The 20563-nt window shown below is 43.4% G+C and overlaps 1 protein-coding gene across 4 annotated transcripts in view; it reads right to left on the bottom strand.

Annotated features, from left to right (window-relative positions):
• Positions 1–20563, bottom strand: part of LOC310846209 (phosphatidylinositol 3-kinase regulatory subunit gamma) — a 251809-nt gene that overhangs the window by 142316 nt on the left and 88930 nt on the right. For all 4 annotated transcript variants that reach the window (XM_083742394.1, XM_083742392.1, XM_083742395.1 and 1 more), the window contains 2 exons: positions 19248–19449; positions 18178–18263 (listed from right to left, as the gene is read on the bottom strand). In XM_083742394.1, the coding sequence (XP_083598520.1) occupies positions 18178–18263; positions 19248–19449 (288 nt within the window). The remainder of the gene's footprint in view (positions 1–18177; positions 18264–19247; positions 19450–20563) is intronic.

The raw sequence follows: 20563 nt of genomic DNA on the forward strand, positions 1-20563 counted from the left end.
CATCACAGAGACACCTCCCTCCTCCCACTGTAGCCTGCTATTCACAATTATGATTGGCTGGCCCTTTGGGTAATCAAGAAGCTACTCCCCAATGTTACAAAGTAGAAACCACCTTGGATTGGTTTAAAAACAAAAAAGTGCCAAATAAATGTTTAACTTCATAAACGTGTCAGGCCCCTAACATATACATACATATACACATACAGAGAGAGAGAGAGCCAGCCTAAAGTATGGGGAAAGACAGAAAATCAGTGTGTTTGGCACATGCATAATCGCAGGAGTTAAGGCAGAGATGTGTAGACCTTGCCTACAGCAGAAAAAAAGCAATGCACTGGCTCCTGTAGGTAGGTACATCTGAATTTTCTCTATCTGCCTTTGCTCCCAAAATATGAGTCCTGGGAGCTAGAGGTCTTCCCATTTAGATTACAGGATGTGGGGTTCTAATTGCCTGCTTGGAATTACATGGAAATTCTCCTACAGGCCAAACTACACATGCACCATCAGTCACATGTAGTCCGCCCCCCCCCCCCCGATGTATTATTTTTATAAATTGCAGCTTTGTAACCTGTAATTTGCAGAGGAAGACTCACATGGGGGAGGGGCTTTCTGTGCTTTCTCCTTCCAGTGGTTTTCCTACTAAAATTGCCCTCTGTGCTGTTTCTGTCACCAGCAGGGGAAGATATATGAATACTTGAGCTTCTCATATTTAGCAGGAAAACTGCCCGTCCGGAAAGGACTAAGAATTGCCAATAACCCCTTGCATGAGTTTTCTGCTGCAGACGGCAGCCTCTGTGTCTGTATATCTGTGAAGGGAAGGAAGGAAGCATCAAGTACATGCAACTGAGCATCACGTGTAGCTTGGTCCTGAAATAATATAAGCTTATGACTTCATCCTTGAGTACATGCCCAATATCCAATGGTGAAACCTCTTGCTACCAAATGAAGGACTTTATGATTTGCAATTTAGGGCTCTTGGTCATGATTGCTGGGTGGGTGGGGGCTGTTTGAAATGGTGTATGATCTGTTTTCTGGGTCTTCCTTGAAATGCATTAAAACTGATTACATCGGTGGTTTTCAACCAGTGTGCCGTGGCACCTAGGGGTTCCTTGAATTAGGGGTGCCATGGTCAACCTTCTCTTTGTCCCTCTTTCTTTCCCTCCCTCCCTCTGATGCCCTCTTGCATCTCTGCCTCCCAAAGGCTTGCAAAGCTGTTTATTATGCCGTTCTGGCTATAAGCTCCGCAGATGAATGGTGCCTCTAGGAGGCACCTCTCTTTGGGGCGGGGGGGGGGGGTGGCATCTCAGAGACCAGGGGCGGCAGCAGCAGCTGCCAGAACGACTCCCAAGGGGAAAGGAGAGGAGAAGAGGCTGAGGGGAGGGTGTTTGAAAAAGGATGAGAGGCTGCCAGCTCTGCAGCTGTTTCCATTCCGCTGCAGTTCGCCTTCCATTGTTTGTCTCATCTGCTATGGGTGAAGCTAACACAATTAATTACGTAACTAATTATGTAATACAGAGGTTTTCAACTTTTTTGAGTCCACGGCTCAAAACAAGTGTGGAAATTGCTGTCACCTTACACCCCTAACTGTAAGTCACTTGACATGCACATTTCTCTTTTGTGGTCAGAAGAATCATCTCACACACTTGGATACTACATATGCCACATATAAATAAGTTGGCCAAATTCAGCTTACGCAACCATAGTTGATTGGGAGCTCCTGCACAATCAGCCCACTTCCCCAAATGATCAGACTTTTTGCAGCAGGTAAAAGTGATGGGCAAATACTCTGGAAGGTGTGAGACATTACTTGTTTTGACACACAACGTCATCTAACTTCCTTGCAAACAAATCAGAATAAACGTTCATTAAACAGCCAGCATTGCCTAATCTCCCTGCAAACAAATCGAGATGAATGCTCAATAAAGAGGTTGTCTGGAAACGCTTTAAGAAAAGGGACAAGATGTCCCCCACCCTTTACCAAGGGGTTTTTTTGGGGGGGGGGGGCATTAAGCCTTTTTTTCTGGTAAACTACTCTGTGACTATTTTTGGTCAAGGGCAGCAAATAAATCTCTTAACAAATAAAATGAATAAAGTGCATGTGTTGATAACAGATGGTGCCAATTCAAGATTATGGTCTCTTGTTCCTTCTGCATGCCTCTGTTGCCAATGCAAATGCTGAGTCATGAGATGCTGCTAGGCTGTGCTCCTACCCACTGTAACCAGAGCAAAGCAAAATGGAAATAAAGTAAGCAGTGACTTGATGGAGAAAATGAAGCCATGAGCACACATATTTGCCGCTGACCTTTCTCAGATCTAATTCAGTGTTTTTGGAACTTCAAGAAAGCTTTCCAAGTGGTTTAGTGTGCAGGCACGCACACATACACACGCACGCCTCAGTTCTATCCCTGGAGGATTAAAAGGTAAATGTTTCAGCATTAGCAACTTCACTACTTTTGGGAGTAATAGCATGTTTATGTTTCCATCTCTTTCCCAAAACCTTACTGAGCACTTCCTAAGATCAGAGACAGGACAGTGGGTGAGGTGTGTGTATATTTCTCTTATGATCTCAGGCCAAAGTTTTGACCACTGCCCCCAGGAGATCAACGGAGGGCAGTTGGATAGCCTGATAAAGAGCATGGCAGCTGAGAAGGAAAGAAAGCATCAAAGCCTCTTGATGTTGTTACGTCCCACATCTGGTGACCCACAGTTTGGCTAAAAAAATAATTAAAAAATAGCAGCCTTTAAACAGGCCACCTTCTCAAAAAGGGAGGGATCAACGGAAAAGAAAACACACTTCTCTATCAACTACAGTGTTGTGCTTCCAGCCAGAGGGCATTGCTTTCTCTACTTCTCAAAATCTGAAAAGCAAATATCAGCTATGAGCACAAAAGTGGGGGAAGGCCAGGAATCATGGGTCTCAATTTTAACCCTTAAATTATAATTATAAAACCAGGAAACTGTAGTCTATGAGTAGAGTTACTACCCAACTGCTTCTAAACTGGATTATTTCCCCTCATTTCAGGCAGGGAATGGACATGGGACCTTCTACATGTAAGCAGATGTTCTACCACTGAGCCATGCCAGAAGCCAGAGGTGCAAGATCAAGGGAAGTGAGTGGCCAAATTTGAAAGGAAATACATTTTAAGTGATACAGATGAGAAAATGCCATATTATTATTATTTTGTTCTCTTGAAGGTAGTGGGACCAGGGGAGGGGGAGAACCTTGTTCTGCCCCAGAAACCTAACAGTGCTCATTCAGGGAAGTGGGGTGACTCAAGCTTACCCAACCTACCAGGTTCTGCCCTGACTCCACCTATCTTGGTCTCCATCCCTTGGTCTTGTGAAGGGGACCAGGAGCATAATGCATGTGGATCTACGTGTCTAGATAAGAAAGGAACCTGGCGCCACGATCCTAAGTACATTTACTCTCTAGACAAGGGCTGCTAGGTGGTTCATCAGTAATGATGCCTCTGTTGTTTTGAAGGGCATTTATATTTGAAGGGTATTTGCATATCCATTATAACACAGTAAACACAATTGATCAGGGCTTCTGGGCACATATTTACTGTGAGTTTTCAGGCTGATGAATGCCCTTCAAATGTTTTTTTTAAAGACCAAGTCAGAGGATGCCTAGGACTACATCCGTGATAAACAATGGATTACATCAGAGACACTGAAAACTAAATGCAGAAGCCCCTACACTCTTGAGTGTCAGTGCTGGGCGTTGTGGCTGGAGGCAAGAACCATACAGTCACATTATGGACCCCAGAAGTCTATAAGTCAGAAGGAATTCTCCACGGCTTTGGAATTAATTGCCTAGTGGGCTCTACCAAACACAACGCTGCAGACCTTTTCGAAAGATCCTAAGACTTTACCCCGCCCCTGCCAGCTTCACTTTGAAGATTTTTATCATTACTATTATTACAATTATTATTATGCTTTTGGCTTTGATTCTATTGTTGTGATTGTGGGTGGGCTGCTTGTTTTATCTGTTGCTGTGGTGTAGTGGTTAAGAGTGGTAGTCTCGTAATCTGGGGAACCGGGTTCACGTCTCCGCTCCTCCACATGCAGCTGCTGGGTGATCTTGGGCTAGTCACACTTCTTTGGCCAGAGCGTGCAAAAGAAGGATCGAACTTTTTTTATGTATGCCACAACAGCACCAAGGATACTCATCGCTAAATGCTGGAAAACTCAAGACTTGCCCACACTGGAAGAATAGCAGATGCAACTGATGGACTATATGGAACTGGCTGAGATGACTGGCAGAATCCGAGACCAGGGAGAAGAATTGGAGGAGGAGGACTGGAAGAAATTTAAGGACTACTTACAAAAACATTGTAAACTGTATGAATGTTAAGAAAAATGTAAGATTTGTAACAACATGGCTCTAACAAATTAGTAATTACTGTGTATAAAAGTGAACGCAATTGAAAAACAAGACAAATTTTAGATAAATAGTATTCTATAATTAACCTTCAATAAGAGAGTTGTTAAATCTTAAAATTTGAGATCTGAATATTGGAAAACTTTATTAGATAAATTAAATTAAGTTAATAATTTGCTGGTAAAATTTATGAGTTTAGAGAGCAGGAACAAGAGGTGCGAGGAAGTCCAAGGATGTCTATGAAATGTGGATATTTGAAATTGGTATGTTATTATATGCATTTATTGTTAAACAAAAATTTAATAAATATTATATTAAAAAAAAATGAAGTCTCTCAGCCCCACTCACCTCACAGAGTGTTTGTTGTGGGGCAGGAAGGGAAAGGAGAATGTTAGCCGCTTTGAGACTCCTTAAAGGGAGTGAAAGGCGGGATATCAAATCCAAACTACTCTTCTTCTTCTTCTTCTTCTTCTTCTTCTTCTTCTTCTTCTTCTCCCAATATTTTATTTATCAACATTTTAACCATTATTTCTGTGGGTACCCTGAAAGCCCCCCTGAAAGAGTTTACTGTCAAACAAGACACATATTTTTAAAGATTGAAGAGTGTAACACACTGTAACCAGAAGGGTCAACTGAGAGTAGAGGGAGGAAAAAGTAAGGAAGGCTGGCAGAATATTGAGAATACGTATACTGTTGTCTGCATGGTTTATCAAGGGAAGGGAAGCTATTTGTCTTTGACAGGAAATGGGCAGCAAAGCTTTGCTGCTGCACTGCATTGTGATCCAAAAAAAGCGGGGGGCACATTCTCTCACTTATTGTAGAACTTGGTTGTTTCCTCCCCTGAGTCTGGGAATCTGGAAGAAGAGAAGGTTGAGCTATTACTAGAAGTTGGGATGTAGAGGTGAATTGGACATAGCAGGGAAACACTTGAATCCAGGCCTTGTAGGCTGAAATAAATGGAGAATTTGGCAGCTGCCCCTATGGGAGAGACTGGCCAATGACAACATAAATCATACACAGCATGGATTCCCAACCAGTATCAAAGGGTATCATGAGAACTTGCTAAAGTTTTGATAAGACACTCTGGAGGCATAAACAGTATGACACTCGTTTCAGAATGGAACTCATTACAGCAACCAATCATAAACCTAGATCCAGAATTCTTTAGATCAGTCCCCTGCACTGCATGGGGCAGGTTCCTTGTGTGTATCACATAAGCATACATGATGCAGGTGGCGCTGTGTCTAAACCACTGAGCCTCTTGGGCTTGCTGATCAGAAGGTTAGCGGTTTGAATCCGCACAATGGAGTGAGCTCCCATTGCTCTGTCCCAGCTCCTGCCTACCTAGCAGTTCGAAAGCACACCAGTGCAAGTAGATAAATAGGTACCGCTGTGGCGGGAAGGTAGACAGCGTTTCCGTACGCTCTGGTTTCCCTCACAGTGTCCTGTTGCGCCAGAAGTGGTTTAGTCATGCTGGCCACATGACCCAGAAAGCTATCTGTGGACAAACGCTGGCTCCCTCAGCCTGAAGCAAGATGCGCGCTGCAACCCCATCGTTGCCTTTGACTGCACTTAACCGTCCAGAGGTCCTTTACCTTTACCTTTATATAAGTATACATGATCATATACAAATACAGAGCAGAAAGAGAGAAGACGAGAACTAGGTGGGACATAATACAGATGCTTTTGGAGAAGAAGAAAAAATACAGATGAATAAAATGATACACTAAAAGAAACATGGAACTCATCCAAAATGAATGCATACCTAGTTCTCCTATCACACCAGTGACACCATCATAAAACGTAGAGCAGACTTTGAAGGAGAATCTAGGTTGAGATCCGTGACCAGAGTTCCCAATATGTTTTTTCCCTTTAAAAGCACCTCTGAGTGCCCCCAAATTTACATGGGAGTGTATATGGATTCAGTGGGTACATTCCAGTGATCTCAATGAGACAAACATCCTCATGGGTGTACACAAGGGCTCTGTTTGTATCAAAGACAATTTCATTTGGGTTTCCGCAGACAGAAGTCAATGGAAGCCACTTAAATGTGAAGAAAACATGGGTTTTCCTGCTATAATGAGGGATGTGTCATCCATAATGACCGAAAGCTGCCTGTTCAGAGAGCGGGAATCCACATCAGTCATGGTCCCCCTCCCCTTTCTTTCCTGGTTTTGCCGAATTAATTTTAATGTGCTATAGCAGCTGTTGTATGTTTGAAGCTAACGGGAAGCTGGTGCCCATGACCTCACAGGATCTCTTCTGGGAAGAGCCGTGCGCGCACATGGGTGCATGAATGGTGTGGGTGCAATTCAGCCAACTAGTTTCTCACGAATGTCTGCCATTGGGGGAAGGAGTGGCATCCAGGACTGTTCACCTTCAACACACCCAGTTTTTCCTAGGCATAAATGTTGTTCCACTTCTATTCCAGCTAAAGAAATAAAAGAGCCTCTTAAATTTACAGGCAGCCTCTTTTTCACAGCAGCTGTTCCACCAATTCATACTGTGGTCTTCATGGCTCTAACAAATCACTTTATCCGTATTCCTGGCTGAATGCAGTAGGGAGTTGCAAGAGGATGATGATTTGGGTACCTGGGTCTCAGAGAAAGCAGACCTGCATCCAATATATGGATTTATGTAGTCACCATTCCCTCTTCTGAGCATCCTCCCGCACCCCAGAGCAAATACAAAACAACCTACACTCTCCAAATCAGGATTCCATACTGGTTAGTAGTTACCATCTCTGGTTGTATTTCTCTCCCCACTATAGGTCTTTTAATCATTCTGACCAGGTCCTTCTTGCCATTTGGCCTTTTTTTATAAAAAAAAATCTTAATTTTCTTTGCAACCTTGAAATTGGGGTGGAAGGAGAAGGGAGAGATCTTAGAACAGGCACAGGCAAACTCGGTCCTCCAGATGTTTTGGGACTACAGCTCCCATCATCCCTAGCTAACAGGACCAGTGGTCAGGGATGATGGGAGTTGTAGTCCCAAAGCATCTGGAGGACCGAGTTTGCCTATGCCTGTCTTAAAAGATGACTGGAAAAAGTTAGGGGGAGGGCATTCTTGTATAGGAACTGGAATAAAAAGGAGGAGGCATTAGAATTTAGAAAATACTTAGTGTGGTGGGGTATAATAGTTGCACATAGAATCAGAGAACTGTAGAATTGGAACCAAGAGGTTCATCTAGTCCAACCATCTAGTTCATCCAACGTGGGGCTCAAACCCATGACCCTGAGGTTAAGAGCCTCATGCTCTACTGACTGAGCTACATCAAGAAGCTAAAAACACTGTGAAAACTTTCGTGTTCTAATGGCGGCTTTGGACACATTTAATTTGTTCTGCCTTAGGTATCAAACTGTATTAATGTATGATGTGTTTCCCTAGACCACTCAACACGTACCATCTTATCTATTTTGTCTGTGTTACTTTGGACTTATACTGGATCAAACCTTAGACAAGCCTTCAGAAGCAGGGCAAAGAGGCAGCTATATAGGATTGTATCAAAATTAATCAGCCGCGACTAGTACCCGTTAATCTAGACCTGCTCATTTTGCTTCCAGCTCCTGCTGCGCCTAACAGTTGCTCCCTTGGTCAGGGAATTGCCCAACCCCTGATTACTTTGACAGGGTCTCAAACTCCACCCCATCCCAGGACCCAACAGAACATACTCCCAGCTAAGGAATACACAGGGAGAGGAGGAGGCAAGCTTTCCTTCCCCCTTCCCTCATCTTCCTCCCTGTTTGCACCACACAGGCAGGCTGTGCTGCATCAGGAGAAAAAGCATCCTGCTGTATCATGCAGCTGGCTGCTGCTTGCCAATTGAGATGCTAAATGCTGGGGATAAAGAGCTTGTGGAAAGATAATAAAGCAAAGGGGAGTAAATTAAAGTAGCTATAAATAGCACCAGGAGAATGGAGAAGGGATGATGTCATCCACATTTACATAAGCTGGTATTTCTATCCATTCTTCCACACAGACTCACTTCTCCTCCTGCCTCAGCACTGGAAATGGAGTAAGCAGGAGTTGGGCCATCTCCTTACATGCAGCCACCCTTAATCCAGCATGTTGGCACCTGACCCCACTTTTTCGGTCATAGCATCCAATCCACATCTCCATACCCAGCATGTTGAAAACAGGAGCTGAGCATTTCCATGCAGAGCATGTGGGGTGAAGAAGTCACGTGGCTGCCCCAGGATATGCCCACTGCCCCTCCACCTGTTGCGATTGCGTGCTGGCACCATAGATGTGGGTTGCATTCTGAAAGGTTCATCTGGCAAAGTAACTGGGACAGATCAGCCAGGCTGGGATTGCCAGCACATCAGTGTGATTGTACAAATGGACCATAAATGATTTGAGATGGGAATAGGCAGAAAATTCTTGTTTATTACTTACATAATGTTGGCACACTCAGGAAGCCGCCTTATACCAAATCAGACTATTTGTTTCTCCAGCCCAATACTGTCTACTCCAGCTGGCAGCAGCGCTTCAGGGTCCCATTACCTGCCACTTTTGAGATGCAGGTGCCAAGCACTGACCCTGGTATCTCCAGTGTGCAAAACATATGTTCTAGCAATGGGCTGCTGTTATCGCCCAGGTAAATGACCTGTGCAATAGCCCTCTTAATTGTAAGGACTAGGAATGGTCAAGGAATTTGATTCATTTTGCACTTAAAGTAAATACAAGAACAAAACACAGCCATCCTTTGAAACTCACACTTATCTGAATTCTGTGGTGCAGTTCTGCGTATATTAGGTTAAAGTATGCATAAAAACGAATACATTCATAGAAATAACGAACAAAAATGGGTTATTCTAGGAGAAATGGCTTGCAAAAATGTGTACATTAGTCAAAACTGGATACAAAATTCACACTATACTGCTGAAAAAGTTTCATGAGGATTTCCTTTGTTTAAAAATTTGCAAATGGCTGCTTAAATGTAGAGAACTGAATTTAAGATTGGAAAAAAGAGAGGCTAAGAGAACAAAAAATGTCAGATCCTTTTATGTCTAGTAAAGACTGGGCCATAAAGGAAGAATACAGGAAGAAGGCATGACCTCTGCCACTGAGTTATGGCCTCTCCCGTTTTTGCACTCCTCACCTCATTCTTCCTTCCCACATACATACAGCCCAGTGACAAATGGCAGATCATTAGACTCGCCATTTTACAGCTAGTGCTCTGAGGCTGAAGAACAGCCACTTGGTCATGGCCACAAACTGTATTCAAGGTTGAGCTGCACTACTAGTGACTTTATCTGTTTATGTGAATGCACACAGCCAGAAGCAGTAGACACGTCAGCAATATGAACACAGAACAATGCTTCTCTTCCTGCCTTCCGAAAGGGGATACAAAAACTAAGCAAGAAGACTATTTTACTCTTGTGTCAAAGCAAGGTCATGTTCTCTTTTCCCCTGGTATCAACTACTGACTCCTATTTATATGGTTATTTGCACAGAGGTCTCTGTTATTGCAAGGCATTTATAGCTGTTTTATATAGGTGTAATTACAAGGCAAGACTGAATGTGGGACAAGGGTGTATGTGGGGAATAGGACAGGATATGGCAAAGTGGTTAGGGCATCCACTTCTCAGACTAATATTAACACCAGAAGCTTTATATAGCACTTCTACGGACAAGCATGGTCTCCAAAGAACTTTAGAATTATGGAGTGAAACCTCACACCACTAAGGTGTGATGGAAATAATTTAGACATACAGAAGGTTAAAATGGCAAGCTAAGGTCACACAGACAGTCAGCAGCAATGCCAGCATCATCCCTATGAACCCAGGTAGCCCATACCTCTCTTGGCTTGCTGGGTATAAACACACACACAAGTGTGTGTGTGTACATGCTGAGAAATGGGGAGTTAATCAACATTTCCCAAACTCATAACCTGAAACATTGGAATGAGTTAAGTTTTCATATTTACATGGCCCATCCATTCACAGGAGCAAGTTTAAGATGTGTTCCTCAGCAGGGAGGTAGCCTAAGGCCTGGATGAACAAAGAACATATCTGCATTTTATAAATGCAGATTATTGACACAGGATTCTTCAAAAGGACCACAGCTCAGTGGAAGAGCGCATGCTTTCGATGCAGCTGTTCTCAAGTTCAATCAGTTCTGGGCAAATCCTGATGGTCAGCTCAGACAATACTGAGATGGACCAATGATTTGACTTGGCATAACAACTTCCTAAAAGTGCAGAATCTTATCAAAGTGAATACAAATTGACTGACTTGCCCCTGTGATTACCCACCCAGAGAAATGCCTATCTCACTTGCAATGAGATTTCATTTCAATTTACATTTCCACTGAAGTTTTGTGCAAATAACCTTCCATAGGAAATAAATGGACTTTCTCCTCCAGTTCTTCCATTTTACATGACCCTTTATCCTTGTTTCCCCAACATCTCTTATAAGCAAATCTGAGAGGTTTATAGTAGAGAATATGGCAATGCCTCTCAACCTGATTTGAAGCTTAATCATATACCAACCTGTAGTGTAAAAAAAGAGGAGAGGGGGACCTATGATTTCCTAACACATGGCTGAACCAGAGAGAAAAGATGCATACCAACTTTGCTTAATTGATTGGTGAGAGCTCTGAGTAGAGCAATAAATGTGAGATAGAGGCTGGGAAGGTTGATTTATGAGGATTTACCAGAAGAAGCACATGTGGATATTGCATGGCTATAGGATGACTAAGAGGGGAGAGAAGGAGGGAGGGAGAGAGAGAACAACTCTGGGCCTCTGAAGGCAATTAGCAAACTGTACTTTACTTTTAGTGCTATACTTGCCCTGTCGTAAATGTGCGCTGGGACTGGCATCAGCAGAGAGATATTCTTTCACCACACTTTGGCAGTAGATGGTTCTTTATTGCAATTTGTTATGAGGGGCCACTTTTGAGATGTCTACTTATGGACAAAAAAAGGAGGGGCAGGAAATTGATTTTTAAAATGTAATAATGGACCTGGTGGGGTGTTCCCTGGGAAAGGATGCATAACACACTTTTTGCCTTGGCACCAACAAATCCAGTTTTGTTCTGAAGTATGAAAATATGGGGAAGGTGTCAGATGCACTTGGTTAGCACAGTTGTGATAATCTTTTCCACACTGCCATAGCATGCTTGGGTGTCGTATGTCCAACCTGCATTCACGGGAAGGTAAGTAATCAGTGCTTGTTAATTCTGGATGGGACATGCAAAACTGTTGACTGGAAAGGTGTAATGCAACAAAGCCTGCTTTGGAAACAGAGAGGGGAACCAAATGGCTTCCCAGCCCCAGAGAGTTTAGATGCCAGAAAGTCCAGGTTCAGACAGGCACTCAGCAAAGGAGCATGTACCTGATCCCATAGGAAGAGCAGCTCACAAGTTAAGAGGCTCCCAGGGAGTAAAGGGCTCTTCAGAAGCAGGGTTGGAAACTCCCATTGTTCTAGGTGCATTTTGTGACGGGGAATTTCATTAGCAAAAGCAATTTCTGAGGTCTGGGCGCAGTCCTGCATCTAAGATTTCAGATTAAAACTACAGAGTGGAAGGAAAGGAGGACCTTTTTCTACCTCCCCACTTCCAGCTACTCTCTGAAGACTGGAGAAGAGACCTTCTAAAGAATGTTAGGGGGGTTTGCAGGGGAAGGACTAGACCATGTGAAAAACGAACTTAATATTTTAGCTGCAATTCATTCATTTTCAGCTTCATATTCTTGTTATAAAAAGAGTGCCTAGACATTCCGTTGTTGCACCCATAACCTAGGTTTAAGGTGCCATTTAGCTCCTAGCTTTCATATCTCAGTTTCTAACACTGCTCAAGAGCATGACTAAGTGCTTGCATCTGATTCTGGGCAGAAACTACATCAATTCTTAGCTGAGGTCTCGTAGCTACTAAAACAATGTATGCCAGGGGTCAGCAAACATTTTTCAGCAGGGGGCCGGTCCACTGTCCCTTGTGGTGGGGCCAGACTATTTTTTGGGGTGGGGGTGATGAACAAATTCCTATGCCCACAAATAACTCAGAGATGCATTTTAAAAGGACATATTCTACTCATGTAAAAGCACACTGATTCCCAGACCGTCCGTGAGCCGGATTCAGAAGGCGATTGGGCCTGATCCAGCCCCTGGGCCTTAGCTTGCCTACCCATGATGTATGCCTTTCAGCTACCAGACTTTTGGCTAACCTGCCTTGCTCCACCTCTTGACTGACCTACGCTGTCTACTCTCCTGCGCTGCCTATTCTCTGGACCGCTATTCAACAATTCTGCCTTTTGGACTGTGCATAATCCTGGACTGCTTTATTTTATTTTGACCACAGCTTCATGTAGACACGACTTTTCAGGCTCTTCTTATTCCTGACTTGATGCAGGAAGAGGAAACTGAGGGAAAATAGCTGAAGTAGAAGTTGGCTTGAGGAAAATGGAGACTGAGACAAGGAGGAGGTAACGAGAGACGTAGATCAGAATTTAATTTCAGATATTAATATGAATCAACCTGCTAATTCCTTAGCTTCAAACTTTTAAAAGAGATCTTGAATGTTCTCTTAACACAAGAGTGATAGAAGAAAAAGACAACCAAATATATTATAAGCAATGTGAGCCAGCAACTTGAAGCAGGGATTTGGCCTGAATGATTTTGAAAGTACATACTTGTGGTCATTTCTGGATGCATTTACTGTTAATATAAGCATAAGCTGTATCTTTAGCAACAGAAAGTCAACGTCCAAAGTTTTTTCTTTGTCACAGAAGGATGAGTCTAACAGCTATAAAAAGCCAATTCTAATCAAGATGTACATGTCTAAAGTAAAACATGTCAGTGTGGCAGGAAAGCTGAAAGGAACTCTTAAATAAGTGAAGATCGAACCTAAAAATAACCCCCCCAGGTCAATTTGCATATCGCATTAATCAACTTTTGTATAACCTCATGCAAACAAATGTCTAAACTCAATTGGTTAAACTGGACAAGCATCTCTGATTCAAGTCTTGCTTATGCTAATAACTTACCATTGGTCCATGCTGACTTCTACTTAATTTACAGTACAATCCTATCCATTTCTACTCAAAAGTACATCCTATTGATACAAACCTATATCCGCTTATCTGGGGGTAAGCCAAACTCAGTTTGAGTAGACATGAGTAGCATTGTGCTGTTAGTCTTCAGTGGCATTGCAGAGAATCTACTAAAAACATCTGGAAGTAGATGGAATGGCTCATAAATTTTAGCTACTCTTGGCAGGGCAAGATTGAAAGCAAGGCAAGAAGGTCCCTATCTAGGATGAGCATGTGTCCCAGAATTTTGCAGAGCATTCCAGAGCATACTTTGCAGATTGTTTTTACTGGAAAAGCCACATTTTAAATACACAAAGGAAATGGAAAACTCTTCGGTTCACCTAGGGAACAAATATGCCATAGTGGTAACCAAGCTCATGCTTTACATTAGGCCTAGTTGTGCCTCTTGAATTCTGCCATCACAGGAGGCAGCCTAGTTCCACACTTCAGTCTCCTGTGGCGTCACTTCACAAAGTTTCTAGCAGCAAATATTACACCTACTGTTGATCTAGTTACAGATAGGTAGCCGTGTTGGTCTGCCATAGTCAAAACAAAAAAAAAATCCTTCCAGTAGCACCTTAAAGACCAACTAAGTTAGTTCTTGGTATGAGCTTTCGTGTGCATGCACACTTCTTCAGATGTGTGTATCTGAAGAAGTGTGCATGCACACGAAAGCTCATACCAAGAACTAACTTAGTTGGTCTTTAAGGTGCTACTGGAATGATTTTTTTATTTTATTTTGACTACTGTTGATCTCACGGCCTGCCCACAGTGCAGGCTCCTTCAGCCCCCAAATGACAAAATATTGATTGCATTATTTTCTGCTACAACAGGTTAATAGTACTGAGACACAAGCAGAACAAAGAAGGATATGCCTCTGATAGGCACCATCGCCTCAACTAAATACCACCAGTAGTTAGTTTGTTGTTATTTAGCTACACAGAAGTCACCAGTGCTGGTAATTAATCCCTGCTGGACTGAGAAACCATCAAACAGGATGGTTTAGTCTAGCTAAATTCCCATCTTTAAGCAAATGGAAACAATCTCTGCATGTGGGGAAAAACCACTCATCAGAAATTCATAGGTTAAGCAAGTTTATTTGGTACATCTGAAAGTTATAACTCTATTGATAAATGTCTTCTCTAGCAAGACAGTGAATCAATAGGGCTTCAGGATATGGAGTAGTCATGAGGAAAGACCTCAGTCCCGTCATATGCCTCAAGAATTACCTTTTCATAACCTTGCTGAACCTAGCTGGTCAGATGATAAATGCAAACAGGATCAGGAGCCATCGCTTCTGCCAATAAACTTCATGTGAGCAAACAGTGAGTTGGAAAATACAGCAAACACAACTTCCCTTCCCCTTCCCTTCCGTGTGCTGGACTCTTCCCAAAGTCAACCCTCACCAAAGGCGTTCCTGTAACATCACCTCAGCGATTCCCTGAAGAGCAATTAAACCGTCCCCAGCTGCCAGCTGTGCTGCCGATCAAACTAACGACCATGGACAAAGACAAGGAGGCGAGACAAACTTGGATCTTCCATTCCTGCCCCAGGCAGGGTGAACACCTTTTTGCCAGAAAGACAGAAGGCACCAGGGCCATGAAAGTGACCATAGAACTGACAGTTGGGTGGTGAATTCCCTAGGGTTCCTCTGTTTCCTTCCTCTGTGATTATCAGAAGCAAGCCTGTGAGAGGAGCTTTAGCAAAGCCACATAATAGTGTCTTAACTGGTCCGCCTCAGGGGACTTCAGTGAACCTCTGACCTGAAGGCTGTAGGGCAGGTGTCACTCTGGTGTGAAAAAAGAGTCTTCCTCGCTTCCTCCCAATAGGGGTCTACTGTTGACAACAGCCGGTAGAGACACAACAGACTCACGTGCTGCTACAGATCATTACATTAATAGTTGAAACAATAATTTTCCATGCATTTCCACTTTGGTTTTGCAATCTGACGGGGGAGAGATTTTCATCAGACAGTTAACAAATCAAATAAATATATTTCCCCCATGTCTGGAACACAAATTGCAATGCAGACTGTGCTATACAAAACCACAGTCTAAACTTTAGGCAACTGCAGTCCTTGAGTCAGCCCATAGGGCACAACTTGGGGATTGCTTCAAGCAATGCCTTAAAAATAAAAAATAAAAATCCGTATGCCTTGAGAGACAATGGATTGCACCTCTAGGGGTGAAGTCAATCTGCTGGAGAATCACAGTTCCTGCTGTAGCTGCAGAGACTGGTAACTTGGGAGCAAGGGAATTGTGCCATTCTTGAATTTGTCTAGCTAAGATTGGAAAAGCTCCCAAATCCAGCTGAGCCCCACTCAGAGCTCATTTATGCTTCTTCCAAGACCTGTGTGTCTAGCCCATTCTCTACCTTGTCTACATTTACATGTTTGACCTACCACAGGGAATGCACAATCCCCTATAAGCTTAATAAAAGAACCTTTGGGGATTTTTCTGAATTCCTTTCCAGTATCAAAGACTCAGTCAAATAATAGACAAAATTTTAATGCAGCTGTCAGAAGTACATAGAAAATGGTGGGTTCCATAGAAAATGGTGGGTTCCTGTAATGGGAAAAGGGGGCTGCTCGTGCGTAAGCGTTTAAGCCCTCCAAGCTTTACCATCAGTTCCTAAACTCTCCCAGTCCGCGGAGCCATGGGTGCATGGCTACCTCAATCGCTGGCAGAATCCGTCAGTGGGCGCTTCCGGAATTTACACCAACATAAGAGTTCCTTGACGGAAACTCTCCTTCTGGATTCTCTGCGTGACAGTTTCCTGCGCGGGGTGGGCGTCCCCAGCGGAGGTCCTGAGCCCTCCCCGCTGTTCTCACTGGAAACATCTTGGAGCCCTTCCTCCGATTGAGTTTCTGCAGGAACTCTCCCTCTCCCCCTACTGGTTCCTTCCTCCGCGTCCGAAGGTCTCCTAGCCTCCTTGAGCCCTTCCACCACCTGACTCTCCGATGGCAGTTCCCTGGCAGTTCCTTTACCACTGCCCATTAACAAAAACAAGTGGGAAATTCCCCAAGGCTATTTTGGTTCACCTCGAACGGCAATATATTAGCACAGCCAGTTTGCAATGTGGTAGTTCATCTCAGAGGGTGATATTCAAGTAAGTTTTACTCAGAGTAGATCCACAGAAATTAATTACTAAGTCAGGTCTATTATTTTAAATGGGTCCAACATGAGTAAAACTTAGCTGAATATACCCAGCATAATTTTCTCCAGCTTACTGGGTGGAATTCAACATCATGCTATTGCAAACATTATACCTGCACATGCATACCAGCTTGCCAAATGGAACAATCCCATCTCTCCCCCCCCCCCCCGCATGCTGTTATGGGGGTTCTCCCAACCCCTGCAGAGTCAGCTGTTGGGGGCATAGGTGCAAGCAAGGGAAGGACATTTGCACATTTGGAAGCCTTTGTGCAGGCCTTCTGCTGAAGAAGTTTGTTATGTGGTTCCTACCCACTGTATCTAAACATGTCTATCCTTAGTTTTTAAAAGATTTTGGAGTGTATTTTGTTAGAGCTAAACTGAAATGAATGTGTGTGAGAAGAGAGGAGAACATTTTTCTTCCCCTGTGAAATGCATACCCATTTCAGAATTCTTTGGGAGGGGGTTCCACACAAGGGTGAAAATGCTTGCAGAATGGTGCCCTACTCAGTACACATTCCACTCAACGACAATGTGTTATGCCCTTGCACTGAACTGACTTTGCAACTTCATCACTTAGCTAAATGTGATTGTTCTTTCTGCCTACATTATCCCAAAGAAATGGAAATAATTATGTTCAATGAAATGATGTTATGATGCTGCACAGCCAAATCTGATGGCGTTGTCCTGGGGCTAATTCAGAGTGAGGGCATAAAGCTCTGCCTTTACTCTGAACTGACCTTGTGATATTGCCATATAGACAAACCTGATTGCATACATGGCGCCATCGCCCTGGCCATGTAATCCTACAAGAAAAACATGGTCGGAAAAATAATGGAAATGAAAATGCTGCTGATCAGACCTGCAAACAAGTTTTGAAAAGTTGTGAAGATAGTGACCAGCAGGACTTCCCAGAGAATACTTTCACAGCAAAGATTTGGTGCAGTACTATACAAATGTCTGCACTCTGCATTACATGCACATAGATGAGATAAGGTGTTAGTTCCCTATACGTCCTACAACGGAAAAGAAAATCAGTCTGACATCAGCACTGAAGCTGTAGCACATCTAGCACATCAAGCTTTGAAGGGACAAGTATCTTGTTATTCCTGGAGGCTCTCTAAGAAGTTACTTTGCTTCCCATTTAGTACCGAATTGCTGACCCTCCAGCAAGTAACAATTGGTGCAAAGCTTCCAGAAAGTATCATACTGCTAAGGGACAGTCACTCACTTCCCTCATCATTCTCTGTCACAATTGTAGAATAGGTCTGTTCACAAATACCACTAATTTTGGTCACATACATTCCATATGTACAAACTAAAATAAAAGCACTTTAACCTAACCCAGCTGAACACAATACATGAAGCTAGTGAAACACAAGGAAACTCTTCACATCAAAAGGAATGTACACTCCAGACTTTCTCCATAAAGGCTCAGGGCCAATTTCATGTGCCCCAAATCCAGTCCTTAGGAGCACAATGAATCAAATGCATAGCACAGATAGTCTTGTGGCAAAGACAGGTTTTCAGATTCAGCATATTATTAGCCACGCAATACAGTCAACCTGATCTCATTCCATAATGTTTCGTAAGCCAGTACGTTCAATGAATTCCTACCTGGTGCTGCCTGGATCTCTGACACTCCACCAGCGATGATAAGAGCCTCAATAATCTTCACATGGTGCTCTGGATTCAGTTCCATGCTAGGAAAACAAGGACAAAGAACTTAGTACAATGTTAGTCATGGCTTCTGCTTGCTCAGTTTGCCTGCAGTAGAAGAGGGAATCGGACACTGAGACCAGTCAGAGAAATCCAAAACCCATAATCCGCCATGCTGCAAGCAGTTTGGATGAGGTGGAGGTTTTTACCTGCCCAGCCCTGCCAGTAATAGTGAGCAGAATCAAAAGAACCAGGGTGCTTAGGGGAAAAGGTGAAACTGAGCAGGCACTGGGATGGAAACAGGACCATGTGACTACAATGGACTTGATCCAGACCTCTTCACCGAGGCAGGTTGGCAGATGACCAAGTGAGAAGGCTACTTTTCCTGCCTTCACCTTCTACCCTGGCTGGCATGAGCAGTGGGGCTGTGGATTTGGTGGTGGCTATGTTGCTCCATTAAGCCCCACTGCTGAAGGGCAGAGGTTTGGAATGATCCCTTGGACATGCCAATCCAAGAATCTGTGCAACCTGGGTCCTTGCATTGCAAGAGCTTCATGGGAAACAAAGATTTATGGTCTACGAGTGCTGCTCCCAACTTCAGTGCCTGGTTTAAAAGTTACTTGAATAGCTGCCGCAGTTTTAGGCTTGCCTTCATTACATTATGATTCCTTATTGATTTACATTTCTTTCTTTGTCTTTGTTTATATGTATGTATTTATTTACTTCACTGATATGCCACCTTTCTGCCAAATATTCAAGGCAGCAGCTATATGTATGATGGTCCACTGAAAGCCATTGTCTAAAGCCCTTTGTCTTGGAGTCTTGGAAACTTCTCCAACTGAAATATAATTGGCTTCAACTTGGGGCATTTCTGAAATTCAGGTACAATTGGAACTCTTTTTGCTAGTGGGCAGGAACCAAATCTTATTTTTAACATCTTAGCTTTAAAATTGAATTCCAGATTAGTCATGCGAGGGTTGAGGAGGAGCAGATGAAGATGCTTCTGGTAAACAGTCCAGCAGTTTCACCTTGATGGGGATGGTTTAAAAAGCACGTCACTAAAGGCCTCTCCAAGCATCCTGGGTGTGAAGTGATTCTTGCTGCCATTCTGGCACATTTTACAGAAATGCCTGGTCAGGTGTTGCAGGAGGAGTCTGTGCCATTGAGGGAGACGTGGAGATTCTAGGATCAATTTTATCTGTTGACCACACTCCTCTGGGCTCTGAGTTTCTGCAGAAGAAAGACAGGAGAAAAGGAGATAGCTTTTATATACAGGTAAAAATTCAAGACAGGTAACTTCTGTCTTCACTCACAATCTCAACTCTCCATTCCTGTCTCCATATTGCACACAGGTTTTGCTTCCACAGCTCCCTGCTGGCATTTTCCTGGAGAAACCTCTAGAATGCAGAGTCCATCTTGGCTGAACAGCATCTGGCTAGTTTATTTCAGGTTTAGGAGGACCTTGCTCATTGTTGACGTCTGCCATGGGAAAGTTCCAGTTTTATTTGAACACATACATATTGGGATAAGTGCTATCAGACAGTGGGTTGGATCGTGAGTTTGCTACAGCTGGCATCACTTGAGTGTAAATATACTCAGGATACATATGCCGGTGGAAAGGTAGTGGTGAGGAAAGCAATTCCCCTTCCTCCTGCAGCCCCCAATCTTGTTTTGGAATGCCCCCCCCCAGCCCACCATAGCAGATTTTCAGGGGGGATAGACAGCTGCAGGGGGAGGGGGAATTGATGAAAAATTGCCTCCTCTCCCATTCTGCCAGTTGGAGCCTTTCAAGTAGTGGAAAGCAAAATGCCAATCCAACCCAATATATACACATACTTAAAACCCAGTAGGTTGTGAGGCAGCTACATGTCCCGACCCTCTGCCTTCTGGTGCAGCAGTCGTGAGCACTCAGGTTGCAGGTGTGACAGTGGCTCAGCAAAAGTCAGCCAGGGGGTAGGGGGTAGATTATGCCATTAATTCTCATATGTCAGGGGTGATTGGAGTACCTACATCCTGACTTATTCACTCCTATTGTAATCTGAAAAGCTGCCCTCGTGCACACACTTCTTGCATTGATGTATTTAGTAGTGCGTGCTAATATACAAGGAGTGCATATTTTGCACTCCTGTGGTATTTCCCTTTGGGAAACATCAAACCTGAAGGAACAACAAACAAGAAAACAAACCAAGTCCTACCTCTCAAAATCAGGAAATGGCCTTAGAAACTGAAAGCTGATTGCATTCTTTTTATGGCTTTCTGTTTGGTTTAGGAATATCCAGCACATTTAGCTACCATTATGTTTTCAAGATTATGTGCACAAATCTACAGACTAGAAATTCTGCCA

Source organism: Podarcis gaigeae (assembly GCF_964106915.1).
Source record: "Podarcis gaigeae genome assembly, chromosome: 6".
In the NCBI taxonomy this organism is placed as follows: Eukaryota; Metazoa; Chordata; class Lepidosauria; order Squamata; family Lacertidae; genus Podarcis; species Podarcis gaigeae.